General features: G+C 48.5%; 1 protein-coding gene across 1 annotated transcript in view; it reads right to left on the bottom strand.

Annotated features, from left to right (window-relative positions):
* Positions 1-6404: 6404 nt before the first annotated feature.
* Positions 6405-12573, bottom strand: part of SDHB (succinate dehydrogenase complex, subunit B, iron sulfur (Ip)) — a 37100-nt gene continuing 30931 nt past the window's right edge. Inside the window, exons 6-8 of the mRNA XM_011934057.1 lie at positions 12171-12272; positions 10808-10930; positions 6405-6626 (exon numbers count right to left, since the gene is read on the bottom strand). Of these exons, the coding sequence (XP_011789447.1) occupies positions 6549-6626; positions 10808-10930; positions 12171-12272 (303 nt within the window). The 3' untranslated portion in view covers positions 6405-6548. The remainder of the gene's footprint in view (positions 6627-10807; positions 10931-12170; positions 12273-12573) is intronic.

The raw sequence follows: 12573 nt of genomic DNA, 5'->3' as shown, positions 1-12573 counted from the left end.
CACGCCCGCGCCCGGGATGCCGGGACTTGTAGTCCCCGCCGGCTCCTCGGCACACACCGGGGGCGGGGCGACCTGAGACACACACCTCACGGAGGCAGCCCCCTGCATGTCCCGGTGGCTAGGGACTGTGCGTGCTGGTCCAGCTCTCCATGTCTTCCAGGCCATGCGACCGTGAGCAAGTCACTGATCCTCTCTGGCCCTCTTTTCCCAACTTGTAGGATAGCAATGCCTGCTTCACAGAGAACTGCTGCGAGGATCACACAAGTAAATGCGTGTCGACTGGGTGTGGTGGCGCATGCCTGTAATCCCAGCTACTCGGGAAACTGAGGCAGGAGAATCGCTTGAACCCAGGAGGTGGAGGTTGCTGTGAGCCGGGATGGTGCCATTGCACTCCAGCATGGGCAAAAAGAGCGAAACTCCGTCTCAAAAAAAAAAAGAAAAAGAAAAAGAAAAGAAAATGCGTATCAAGCACTTGAGACAGTGCCTGATGCTGCTTGATGAATGCAGAGAAGGAAGACACACCTGCCCAGAGATTCACAGGGTCAGATGTGCCTCTACAGAGACCCAGGGAGAGTCTGCCATGATGCACTGGAGGCCTTGAAATGCCAGAGAAAGAGAAGCCTCACAGCGTGACCTGTACACACACCTGCACTGAGGGGATTCATGGAGACCCCGAAAGGCACCAGAGATGTCATACCTGTGTGCAGCATTTATCCTGCTACCCCATAGTGACAGGCACAGGCATAGTGCTCCCTGTCTCCAGGACCTCTGGACAGAGGAGCTCCAAAGGGGAGAGTGGATCTGTGAGATCCCAGGGCAAACAAGGGAGGGTTCACGTTAGGGCCAAGGATAGACTTGGGCAGGATCACCAGTCATTTGTCCAGGATGAACTTACGGAGTGCCAGCACCGCTCTAGGAGCCAGGAGCGTGCGAATGAACAAAACAGAGATGCCCTTGTTCCTGCGGAGGCTGCTGTCTACTAAGAAGTAGCCCTAGTCAAGGAAAGGAAAACTCCAACGATCCCTATTGTGGAAGGGGCTGGAAGGAGACACAGCTGTGATGGTGGTTAGGGTGTGGGTAGGGGATAGACCCCAGGAGGGAAAGCAGCACCTGATTCATAGCAAGATCCCAGTGACTATTTGGTACAGGAACACGTATTGGCAAGACTTGCTGGTGGATAGGATGTGGGGGTGCAGGAATGTGTGGAATTCAAGATGCTTCTCAGGGTTTTGGCCTGAGCAGCTGGGTGCCAGTGGAGCCATTTACTCAGTTGGGGCAGGCTGCCCGAGCTAGCCGGTTGGGGGCCATTCCTGTTGACCACCTGGGGCGTGGGACTGGCTTCCTTGGGCCAGGTGACAAGAGTTGTTTCATCTTCTGGTGACACTTCCAGGGGAGGCAGGCTGCTTAACTTTTCAGAACTCCCATGTCCTCCCCCAGGGCTTAGCTCAATTTCTGGCAGGAACCCAGCCCCCAGGGCAGCAGGAAGGCTGGGCTTGGAAATGGCTAGCCCAGGTGGCCTTGGCAAGAGGTAGTATGGTACGGTGGCAAGGGGCTGGGCTCTGGCATCAGAAAGACATGGATGCGTGAGTTGCTTTCTAGCTGTGTGAGCTTTAAAACGTCACTTTCCCTCTCTAAGCCTCTCCCCCCCACCTACAAAATGGAAGTCATGGAGAGGATGAAATGAGATGGCAGGAACTTGGTAGAAGCCAGCTGCTTGCTTTAGATCCTGGCAATGGATGAGAGGCTTCAGAAAAGCAGAGGGGCCGGGTGTGGTGGCTTATGCCTATAATCCTGGCACTTTGAGAGGCTGAGGCAGGTGGATCACCTGAGGTCAGGAGTCCAAGACCAGCCTGGCCGATGAGGCAAAACCCCACCTTTACTAAAAAATACAAAAATGAGCCAGGTGTGGTGGTGCGCGCCTGTAATCCCAGCTACTCAGGAGGCTGAGGCAGGAGAATTGCTTGAGCCTGGGAGGCAGAGGTTGCAGTGAACCTACTGTACTGCAGCCTGGGCGACAGAGTGAGACTCCCTCTAAAAAATAAAAAATAAAAATAAAAAAATAAAAAAGCAGAGGACTTGGGGACTGTATGGGAGACTGCCTTGCAAGGGTGCCCCCTTCATTCTTTTTATTGCTAAGGCTGCTTGGCCTTAAAGGGGCTCTACTCCCTGAGCCAGCTGGGAAGGAGCCACACCTGCAGCTCGTCTCTTCTCCTTAATGAGGCAGGAGGCCAGAGGAAGCTTCCTTCCAAACCACAGAGGATGTGGGAGGCCCTGCCATCTGCTTGGGGTTACCTTTAGGGAAGTGGCTCTCGGTGTGTGGTCATTGAGGAGGTCTGTGACCCAGGTTGTCTTCCCGGATAACCGTGTCTGAAATTTCCAGTCCCACATGGGCGAGAACCGACTGAACAGTTTCCCTTCTAGGCTGTGGCTCTCTTGGGAGCCGATGCACAGGGCGTAATGTGGCAAAAAGCTTGAGAAATCACTAATTTGGGCCAGTTTATTCCAGAGCATTGTTTTACTTTTCGATTTCTCTAGTTTCACCAGATGTTTGTAACAAAAGGATTTTTTTCACCTAGTAAATCCTGTTGCTAAGATTATGGCTATCTAGACACACAGTAAAGTGGGGTTTCAGTTTTCTTTTTTTTGTGTTTGTTTTTGAGACAGGGTCTCTGTCTGCCTACCAGATTGGAGTGCATTGGCGTGATCTCAGCTCACTGCAGCCTCGACCTTCTGGGCTGAAGTGATCCTCCCACCTCAGCCTTCTGAGTAGCTGGGACTACAGTTGAGCACTATCATGCCCAGCTGATTTTTCTGTTTTTTTTTTTTTTGTAGAGATGGGGTTTGCCATGTTACCCAGGCTGGTCTCGAACTCCTGGGTTTCAGAGATCCACCTCGGTCTCCCAAAGTGCTGGGATTACAGGAGTGAGCCACTGTGCCCGGCTGAGTTTTAGCACTTTGTATGGTAGTTATCCTGGGGCCAGAAAGGGAAGGGGCCTGAAGAGAATTTGACCAATGGGAGTCCCTCCCTGCCCTGAGCAATGTGACAGGAGAGATGAGAAATAAGCAATATTAGCCTTGCACGGAAAAACCATCCTCCCAACAGGGAGGCCTCTAGCTCTGGCCAGTCATGTCAGAAATATACCAGCTGTCAACTCCAGAGGGCTGGGAAGGGATTACTCTTGCAGCCTCCTAGAGCTGCAAGAGAGTCTTTCAGATAGTAGGTACTAGAGAGTCTTTCAGATAGTAGGTACTCAAGACAAATCCGTTCACTTGAGTTTATGGAGCATTTACTCTCTTGCAGGCAAGATGCTTTCACATTTACTCTTATTTAGACTTCAACCATAATTCTGAGAAGGGAATGCTGTTAATTCCCATTTTACAGACAGGAAAATAGAGTCACAGATGTTCAACATGTCCAGAGCTAGGTAAGAAGGCATGGCTGGCTTCAGTTCTACGAAATTCTATTTTTATTTTTAATTTCTTTAGAGGCAGGTTCTGGCTCTGTGATCCAGGCTGGAGTGCAGAGGCACAGTCATAGTTCACAGCAGCTTCTAACTCCTGGGCTCAGGCAATCCTCTGACCTCCCAAAGCGCTGGGATTATAGGCGTGAGCCACAGAGCCAAGCTGGAAGTATTATCTCGTAAATGAAGGCACATTGGGCACAGAAGTAACATACAGGACAAAATACTGTTGTGTTCCCTGCACAGGTCTGCAGTTTTACTGGAAAAGCCTTTGTGACTGTTTCAATAGAACATTTGTCTCCAATTCAATGAAAGATTAAATAAGCAGTAAACTAAACTATCAGTTGATAACATATACCAATTTAACTTGGAGTTCAATTGTGGAGAGTGACCATCAGAGTCAGCCCAGCCTCTGATGACATTGATCTGAAGTGGCAACTCCCAAGCTACATCCTGCCTCTTAGCAGTTGTTGTGGACCCATCTTTACAAGGCATTAAGTTGTTCATGAGAAGCAGGGTGTGCTTGCTCACACCTGTAATCCCAGCACTTTGGGAGGTCGAGTCAGGTGGAACGCTTGAGTTAGAGATCAGCCTGCCCAACAAACACGGTGAAACCCCGTCTCTACTAAAAATACAAACATTAGCCGGGTGTGGTGGGTACGCCTGTAATCCCAGCTAGTTGGGAGGCTGAGGCAGAAGAATCGCTTGAATGCGGGAGGTGGAGTTTGCAGTGAGCCAAGATTGCAACACTGTACTCCAGCCTGGTGGCAGAGAGAGACTCCAATAAATGAATGAATGAATGAATGAATGAATGAATAAATAGGTCATTCATGAGAAAAACCCATCTTTTCTTACAGATCTGGAGATTAGAAGCCAAGTCAAAGTATCCATGAATCCAAGGAATGTGACCTTTCCCCAGGCTGATAGAAAGCCATTAGGTCTGAGCTGGGGAACAGAAGCTATCCACAGACATGGCCCGCAGTTCAGGTTCCACTGTCTTTCAAGAAGCCAGCTGCACTCCACAATCTGAGGCTTCAACGCCACAGGGCCGTGTACCATGTGTCTCACTGAGACCGTCAAGAATTCCAAGATGCTGTAGTGAAGGGTACATGGTCCTGTTCTCAAAATTTCTGATGTTTGTTCCTTTTTCCTTTGTGACCTTGGCTCCTAGGTGGCAGGAGGGAACAAATCTTGTTCATCCTTGTCCCCAGCACCTCACCTTCCATAATGCCTGGACAATGCTTGTTGAATCAACCCCTTTTAAGCCAGAAAATGCTCATTAAGGCTCATTCTCGGTGAGTCACACGTTTTCTCAGCTGCTTGCCTCAGGATGCATGAAGCTTTTGTTTTCCAGATGATCCTGAGGTTTCCAGCTACAACTTAAAAAAGCACCCTTGGGTGAAAAGGTGAATAGGGACCACCCGAATGTGCCTTAGTAGGGGAATGGTGAAGTAAGGGCACACCCATGCCACAGTGCTCTTAAGCTGTAGTTCCAAAAATTTTTACATACACATACACACAGATTAAGGTAGGTCTTTATTAGCACTGAAGTCCCTTCTATGTGAGGTAAAAATAGAAAGCTGCTGGCAGACTACAGGGTACCCTATTTTTCTTTAAATCTTGAATAGGTTAAAAAAAAAAAAAAGACAGGGTCTCACTATGTTGGCCTGGTTGATCTTGAAGTCCTGGCCTTAAGCAGTCCTCCCACCTTGGCCTCCCAAAGTGCTAGGATTACAAGTGTAAACCACTGTGCCAAGCTTTTTTTTTTTTTTTTTTAAGGGATGGGGTCTCACTATGTTGCCCAGGCTGGAGTATAGTAGCTATTCACAGGCACAATCATGGCAAACCATAGCCTGAACCTCTTGGGCTCATGCTATGCTCCCGCCCCAGCCTCCCGAGTAGCTGGGATTAGGGGCACATGCCACAGCTCCTGGCTCTACGGTGCCTTACTTTTGAAGGGAGAAAGTTTTAAATATGCTGCCTATCTGTAATAACGTAGGGTGTGGAAGGAAATGTCTAAGCTGTCAACAGGGGATGAGTTTGGAGGAGCTTCCATTTTTACTTTCCCCCTTTCCCCTTTTTTGCATTGCTTTTTTGTTTTGTGGAGACAGGGTCTCACTCTGTTGCTCAAACTGGAGTGCAGTTGTGTGATCTCAGTCACCGCAACCTCCACCTCCCAGGCTCAAGTGATTCTTCTGCCTCAGCCTCCCAAGTAGCTGGGATTACAGGCACGTGCCACCACTGCCCGACTAATTTTTCTATTTTTAGTAGAGACAGAGTTTCACCATGTTGGCCAGGTTGGTCTCGAACTCCTCACCTCAAATGATCCACCTGCCTCAGCCTCCCAAAGTGCTGGGATTACAGGCGTGAGCCACCACACCCGGCTGTGCAGTGAGCCTCCCAGCCAAGGCAGTGGTGCTGTGGAGTTCATTTTGCAGTGAGAAGCCCCACGAGGTCCTTTGTGGAACTAACTGGATTCACAGCTGATCAGGGTCATTGCTCTGTGCTGGAGGAATCTCAAACCTGGCCTCACCAACGCATCCAAAGACTTACCAAGATTTAGTTTTCAGTAATTCTGGTACTGAAAACTATAGAAACTGGGATGACATAGAACACTAACACTGAGTGTTCAGAGGAAGTGCCAGGCATTCTCATACCAGATGAAGTAGGCACAATTATGGATCCCATTTGCAGATGGGCAAATGGAGCAGCATAGAGGTGAAGGAACTTGTCCAAGGTTGTCCAGTTGGTGAGCGGCAAAGCTGGGAACAAGCCGCAGGCCCTGTCTGATGTCAGTTCCACGCCTCATCACTTCCTTCTAGCTAGGGTACCCCACCTCTGCTCAGCTCTGGAACCCTGTCCATCTCTCCAAGGACAGGGACTCCTGGCACCTTCACATTCTTCTGTAGCAAGTAAAGGAACAGGGTTCTTTTTTTTTGTTAATAAAGTATAATAACATTTATTTCTTAAAATTTTTATTATACATGCTGTATTCATGGAAAACCAAGATCTTTAAAGGAACTCAAATTAGATATAAATTATGTTCAGCTCTGAGCTGGTTTTAAGTCATGTTTAGCATGGAAACAGTTAAACTGAAGCTTTCTTCTCCTTATAGGTTGCCATCATTTTCTTGATTTCCGCAATAGCTTTCCCTGGATTCAGACCCTTTAAAAAAGAGAAGAGAATCAATAACAAATGGTAACTGAAACTGAATGGGAAAACCCAAGATCTTGGGTGAAACTCCTTCCTCAGCTAGTTCAGTGTCAAAGCAAAGTGAATGCAAATCAAGTCCCTCAAAATCACAGGGGTTGGGCTAAGGGTTCTCTTCTACCTAACAGGCAAACAGGCCCAGGGCAGAGCTGCACTCTCTGACTGCTCAAAGACACCCAGGATAGTGTCTCTTCTAGGACTACAGGCCAATGTCAAAATCAGCCAGACATCTCTACATCTTTTACATCATCACCATTATTATTAAATCGGCAGCAGCAGAAATCAGCATATACCAGCTCTCAAAGGTACGTGGAAGAAATGACCCTATTAACCCTTTGTAAAACCAGGATGAGTTCAACTGTCCAATACCATTGGTGTTAGCTGCAGTTTGCCCCTACAGCTGTTAACATCTGCTTTGCAGGAGGCATAATAATTAAACCCACTGAATGCCACCCTCATTGAAGCAGCAAGGGAGACAAGCAAGTACTTGGTAAAATGAGACAAGGTCTTATCTGACGTTAGTGAAGGCTTCCCTCATTTTAGAAGGATAAGTCTACCCCCCTAAAGTGTTGTGAAAAGAAAGAAGAAAAGGAAAGAAAGAAAAGAGATCTTGAGAGAAGAAGAGAAAGAAGATACTTTTTTTTTTTGACAGGGTCTTGCTCTGTCACCCAGGCTGAAGTGTGATCATAGTTCACTGTGGCCTGGAACTCCTGGCTCAAGTGATCTTCCGGCCTCAGCTTCCCAAGTAGCTAAAACTACAGGTGCATGCCACCACAACTGGCTAATTAAACAAATTTTTTGGCCGGGCGCGGTGGCTCAAGCCTGTAATCCCAGCACTTTGGGAGGCCGAGACGGGCAGATCATGAGGTCAGGAGATCGAGACCATCCTGGCTAACACGGTGAAACCCCGTCTCTACTAAAAAAATATTAAAAAAAACTAGCTGGGCGAGGTGGTGGGCGCCTGTAGTCCCTGCTACTCGGGAGGCTGAGGCAGGAGAATGGCGTGAACCCGGGAGGCGGAGCTTGCAGTGAGCTGAGATCTGGCCACTGCACTCCAGCCTGGGCGACAGAGCGAGACTCCGTCTCAAAAAAATAAAATAAAATAAAATAAATAAATAAATAAAAACTTTTTTTTGTAGAGATAGAATCTCACTATATTGTCTAGACTGTTGGTCAAAAAGACACACTTCATATACTGACATGGGATAATCTCCAAAATATAATGGGTGAAAAAATACAGATAAGTGTGATATAAAAAAGGCAGAAGAGGACACATATGCATTTGTGTGCAGCATAAAATACCTCTGAAGTTCACACAAGAATCTGACTTCTAGGGAGGTGGCTGGGTGGAGTGGGAGGGAGACTTTTCACTGTATAGCCTTCTCAATCTGGAACCACCTGCGTGTTTCCGGTCCCCACAGGGTCAGTAAGGTGTTTAGACTTAGAAGGTGGTACATACCCAATCCATGCAGGAAGAAAGAGCACTGGATGGGGAGGCAGATGGTCTAACTCTAGTCCTACCTCCCCACTGACCTGACAGTGATCTTGGGCGAGTCACTCCCCTCCCTACCTGGGGCTCAATTTCCCCATCTTTACAAGGGGGTTAAACTTGATGGTTCTCAAGTCCCTTCCAGTTTCATGATCGGCCTATGTCTATGTTTCAGTCCCAACTTCCAGCCGTTTTATAGAAGGGAGGGCAAGGCACAGAGAACCTGTTCTTGGCTGTCTCATTGTCTGCTGCAGCCATTCCCTCCATGCACAGGTTTGTGACCAGGAATGCACCTTAGAGTCACTTGCAGAGCTTCTGAAGAAGTACACAGCCAGGCCCCACCACTGAAGATGCTGTCTCTGTCTCAGACAAGCTCAGTATTCATGTTTTTAAAAAAATAACAGAAGGTGACATTTATTGAGTGCTTACTCTATGCCAGGCACTGTTCCAAGCGCTTTCATAGCATAACTTGCCTCAGAGGTCAGTAGCTATTCACAGGCGCAACCATGGCAAACCACAGTCCTGAGGACAGGACCCAGATGGAAGCCCAGGCAATAGCGGAGAGCTGGAGCCTGGGGGCTCCCCCGGCGAGGCCACTGGAAACACAGAGGGTTTCCAGGCAAAAAAATCACAAGTGAATTCTACAGCTTGGACTTTATGTTTTCAAATACATGATGTAATCTTTTTTTTTACTGGTAACTGGCCACCCTACAGTTTTCCACCTTGCTGTCCACTGACTCACTGCAACTTTTAAGTGAAATCACTCGCCCACAGTCTTTGCTCAGAAGGCAGCCATGTTCTGAACCACACAGCCCTGGCCCTTCCCTGCTCACTGGGCAAGGCTGACTGGACCAGGGCTCACACCTGCTATGGTTTGAGTGTGTTCCTGAAAGCTCATGTGTTGAAAACCTAATCCCCACTGCAACGGTACTGAGAGGTGGGACCTTTCAGAGGTGATTAGGTTATGGCGGCTCTGCCCTCACCAATGGATGGCCATCATCACAGGAGTAGGTTCCCGATAAAAGGATGAGTTTGGATTAGCCAGGTGTGGTGTGTGCCTCTAGTCCCAGCTACTCAGGAGGTAGGAGGATCACTTAAGGCCAGGAGTTCCAGGCAGAAGCGAGCTATGATTGCGCCACTGCACCCCAGCCTGGGCAACAGAGACCCTGTCTTTAAAAAAAAAAAAAGGGATGCGAAGGACTGGGCATAGTGGCTCACGCCTGTAATCCCAGCACTTTGGGAGGCCAAGGTGGGCAGATCACCTGAGGTCGGGAGTTCGAGATCAGCCTGACCAACACAGAGAAACCTCATCTCTACTAAAAATACAAAAGTAGCCGGGCATGAGTGGGGAATGCCTGTAATCCCAGCTACTCGGGAGGCTAAGGCAGGAGATCGCTTGAACCTGGGAGGCAGAGGTTGTGGTGAGCTGAGATTGTGCCATTGCACTCCAGCCTTGGCAACAAGAGCGAAACTCCGTCTCAAAAAAAAGGATGAGCTTGGGCTCCCTTTCTCTTGCCCTTCTGCCTTTTGCCATGGGGTAATACAGCATGAAGGTTCCTGTCAGATGCCAGTACCAGCCTCTAGAACTGTGTGTCAAATAAACTTTTTTTTTTTTTTTTGAGACGGAGTCTCGCTTTGTCACCCAGGCTGGAGTGCAGTGACCAGATCTCGGCTCACTGCAAGCTCCGCCTCCCGGGTTTACGCCATTCTCCTGCCTCAGCCTCCCCAGTAGCTGGGACTATAGGCACCCGCCACCATGCCCGGCTAGTTTTTTGTATTTTTTTAGTAGAGACGGGGTTTTACCGTGTTAGCCAGGATGGTCTCGATCTCCTGACCTCATGATCTGCCCGTCTCGGCCTCCCAAAGTGCTGGGATTACAGGCTTGAGCCACTGCGCCTGGCCATAAACTTCTTTATAAATTACCCAGTCTGTGAAATTCTGTGATAGTACCACAAAACAGACTGAGACAGAACCTGGCCAAAGGGCAGCCAGTCTGTAGCCAGCTGTGGCCTCTGATGTACAGGCATGAGAAGCTGAGCTGGGCCATTGTGACACCCTCTTGGGAACCTGTGCTGAGAAGTGCTGGGAGCAGATGGCAGGTGGCTGAAGCTGGAAGTGTGCTGGGAGGCAGAATCCAGGCCAGAGAGAGCCAAAAGCAGCAGCAAATGCAAGCAGGAAGAGGAATGAAAGCCAGAGCTTTGAGTGAGAGAAAACCTCCACAGAGCTGAAGGAAAGAACAGGCTGCTGGAGAGCAGAGCAGATTAGCAGCCGACACTGCAAGAAAGAGATGGAGAAGAAATGTAGTCCTCACAGCTGCCCGCATTCCGATGGCTTTTGCTTTCTGTTTCCTATGAAGTCAGGCTGAACGCAGGTACCTGCTCATGGGTTCCTGTGCATCCTTAACGCTCACAATGTCCCTGTGTAGCCCACAAATAAAGCCTGCTCCTCAGGTGGCCCGAGTCAGTCTACTCCTTGCAACCAAGAGCCAAACTAGCCCCTAGGTTCACACTGAAGGGACAGGCACATGCTGCTCCCTTTTCATCTCAAGTGACTAGGGTTGCTCTCCACCAATTGCCTCTTTGTGGGCACATGCTACCTCTGGCATGTCAGCTCTGAGGCAGAGCTGAGGGTCACCAGCCCTATGTACCTTAGGACAGGTCCTTGTGCAGTTCATGATGGTGTGGCAGCGGTATAGAGAGAACGGGTCCTGCAGCTTGGCCAGGCGCTCCTCTGTGAAGTCGTCTCTGGAGTCAATCATCCAGCGATAGGCCTGGAAAACCAGGGACTGATTAGCTGAGCTGCCATCAACAGGCCAAAGCGGTACCCTGGCTCAACTCAAAGCTCTGGGAGTGCAGAGGAAAGGGAATTCACTCAGCTTAGATGCCCCATCTCCACACTCTAATTCTTGTCCATCTTTCAAGGAAAGGTTCCCAACACGTGTAGCTCCACTTGATTAATGGTCCCTGCAAACCTTTGATCCATACTGCACCTGGTACCCGGGTGCTTCATTATACACACTGGGCATCATCTCCCAATTATTTCATGTTGCTCAATAGCTTCCTACCCAGCTTATAATTTGGTGAAGGCAGGGACTATATCATATAACCCTCTTATCTGTCTTTATGGCACCTACCCATGCTGGACTCGCTGTCTCTGAGTAAAGGAATGATTTAACAGACCTGTCTACAGATAGTATTTGTCCCACTTAACGATTCTTTGAATTCGCACAGCCCTCTCAGCAGCCTGAATCAGAAGCTGAAACGAATTAATCACATGACCATGGACCTGCTCTAGCAGTGTTACTTAGAGGACCTCTACATCCCCAACAACTCGGAGCAGCTGGTAAAGTGACAAGTGTGAGTGTACTTCATTATTCAATCTTTACATGGCTGGGAATCAATACTGCTCATGTGGTCACACAAACCTGTAACTTCTCTTTCTGTGGGAAAATGAGAAAGAGAAGTTGGTTTTTGAGTTGCTTACACTATGAAAAGCACACATCTAAAAAAGCACAAGCTTTCTGGGAACAAAGACAGTGACTTTCTTTGCAGTGAACACCAATACTATTTTCTTTCTAGGCAACCCCTAAATCCAGGCTTTCATTAGCTGGGAAATAGCTTCCAATCTCATAGCTGGGCAGTTGCCCTTCAAAGACATTGCTTTCTCCCCTGCTTGCACACTACAAATCTTACATTACAAATCCTATGAGAGGGAGACGGGGAGCCTCTGAATACCAGGCATACGGAAATACATTTGAAACATCTGCAAGGCATGGTTTGCCACCCCTTGGGGTGACTCTTACTGCACTGAAACAAAGGCAATTTGCAGACAAGGCCCCAGATTTACCGAAAGCAAGTGAATGCAATACAACCAATTACCCTGTTTGGACTGGATGGCAATGAAGGAAACCAGGCCCCTCAGAATGGCTGGCTTACAGCAATCTATTGCCCTCTTGGACTTCTGGATGCTTCAATATCAATTTCTCTTAAAGCAATTAAGGAGAACCTCACCTGCATAAGAACTGCAGGCCCCAGATATTTGTCTCCGTTCCACCAATAGCTGGGGCAGCTGGTGCTACAGCAGGCACAGAGAATGCACTCGTAGAGCCCGTCCTGTATGGGGAGAAAGGAGAGGCAGGAGCTTGTGAGGGGAGAGACTCTGCTATGTCTTTAGCTGATTAAATGCAACCTTTGGGGTCAGTGCATGAATAAAGTGCCTACTTGCATGCGAATTTTCTTGGCAAAATCCAAGGTGTGATTTGCAGATATTTAGCAGATTAATAAAGATCTTGCAAGTGAAATGTAAACATCTGCCCAGGGGTTTTTTTTTTTTTTTTTTGAGACAGAGTCTCGCTCTGTCGCCCAAACTGGAGGGCAGTGGCCGGATCTCAGCTCACTGCAAGCTCCGCCTTTC

This window comes from Colobus angolensis, unplaced genomic scaffold (genome assembly GCF_000951035.1).
Source record: "Colobus angolensis palliatus isolate OR3802 unplaced genomic scaffold, Cang.pa_1.0 Scaffold130, whole genome shotgun sequence".
In the NCBI taxonomy this organism is placed as follows: Eukaryota; Metazoa; Chordata; class Mammalia; order Primates; family Cercopithecidae; genus Colobus; species Colobus angolensis.
Note: the sequence above shows the minus strand (reverse complement) of the source record. Positions and strands in the feature narration are given on the sequence as shown.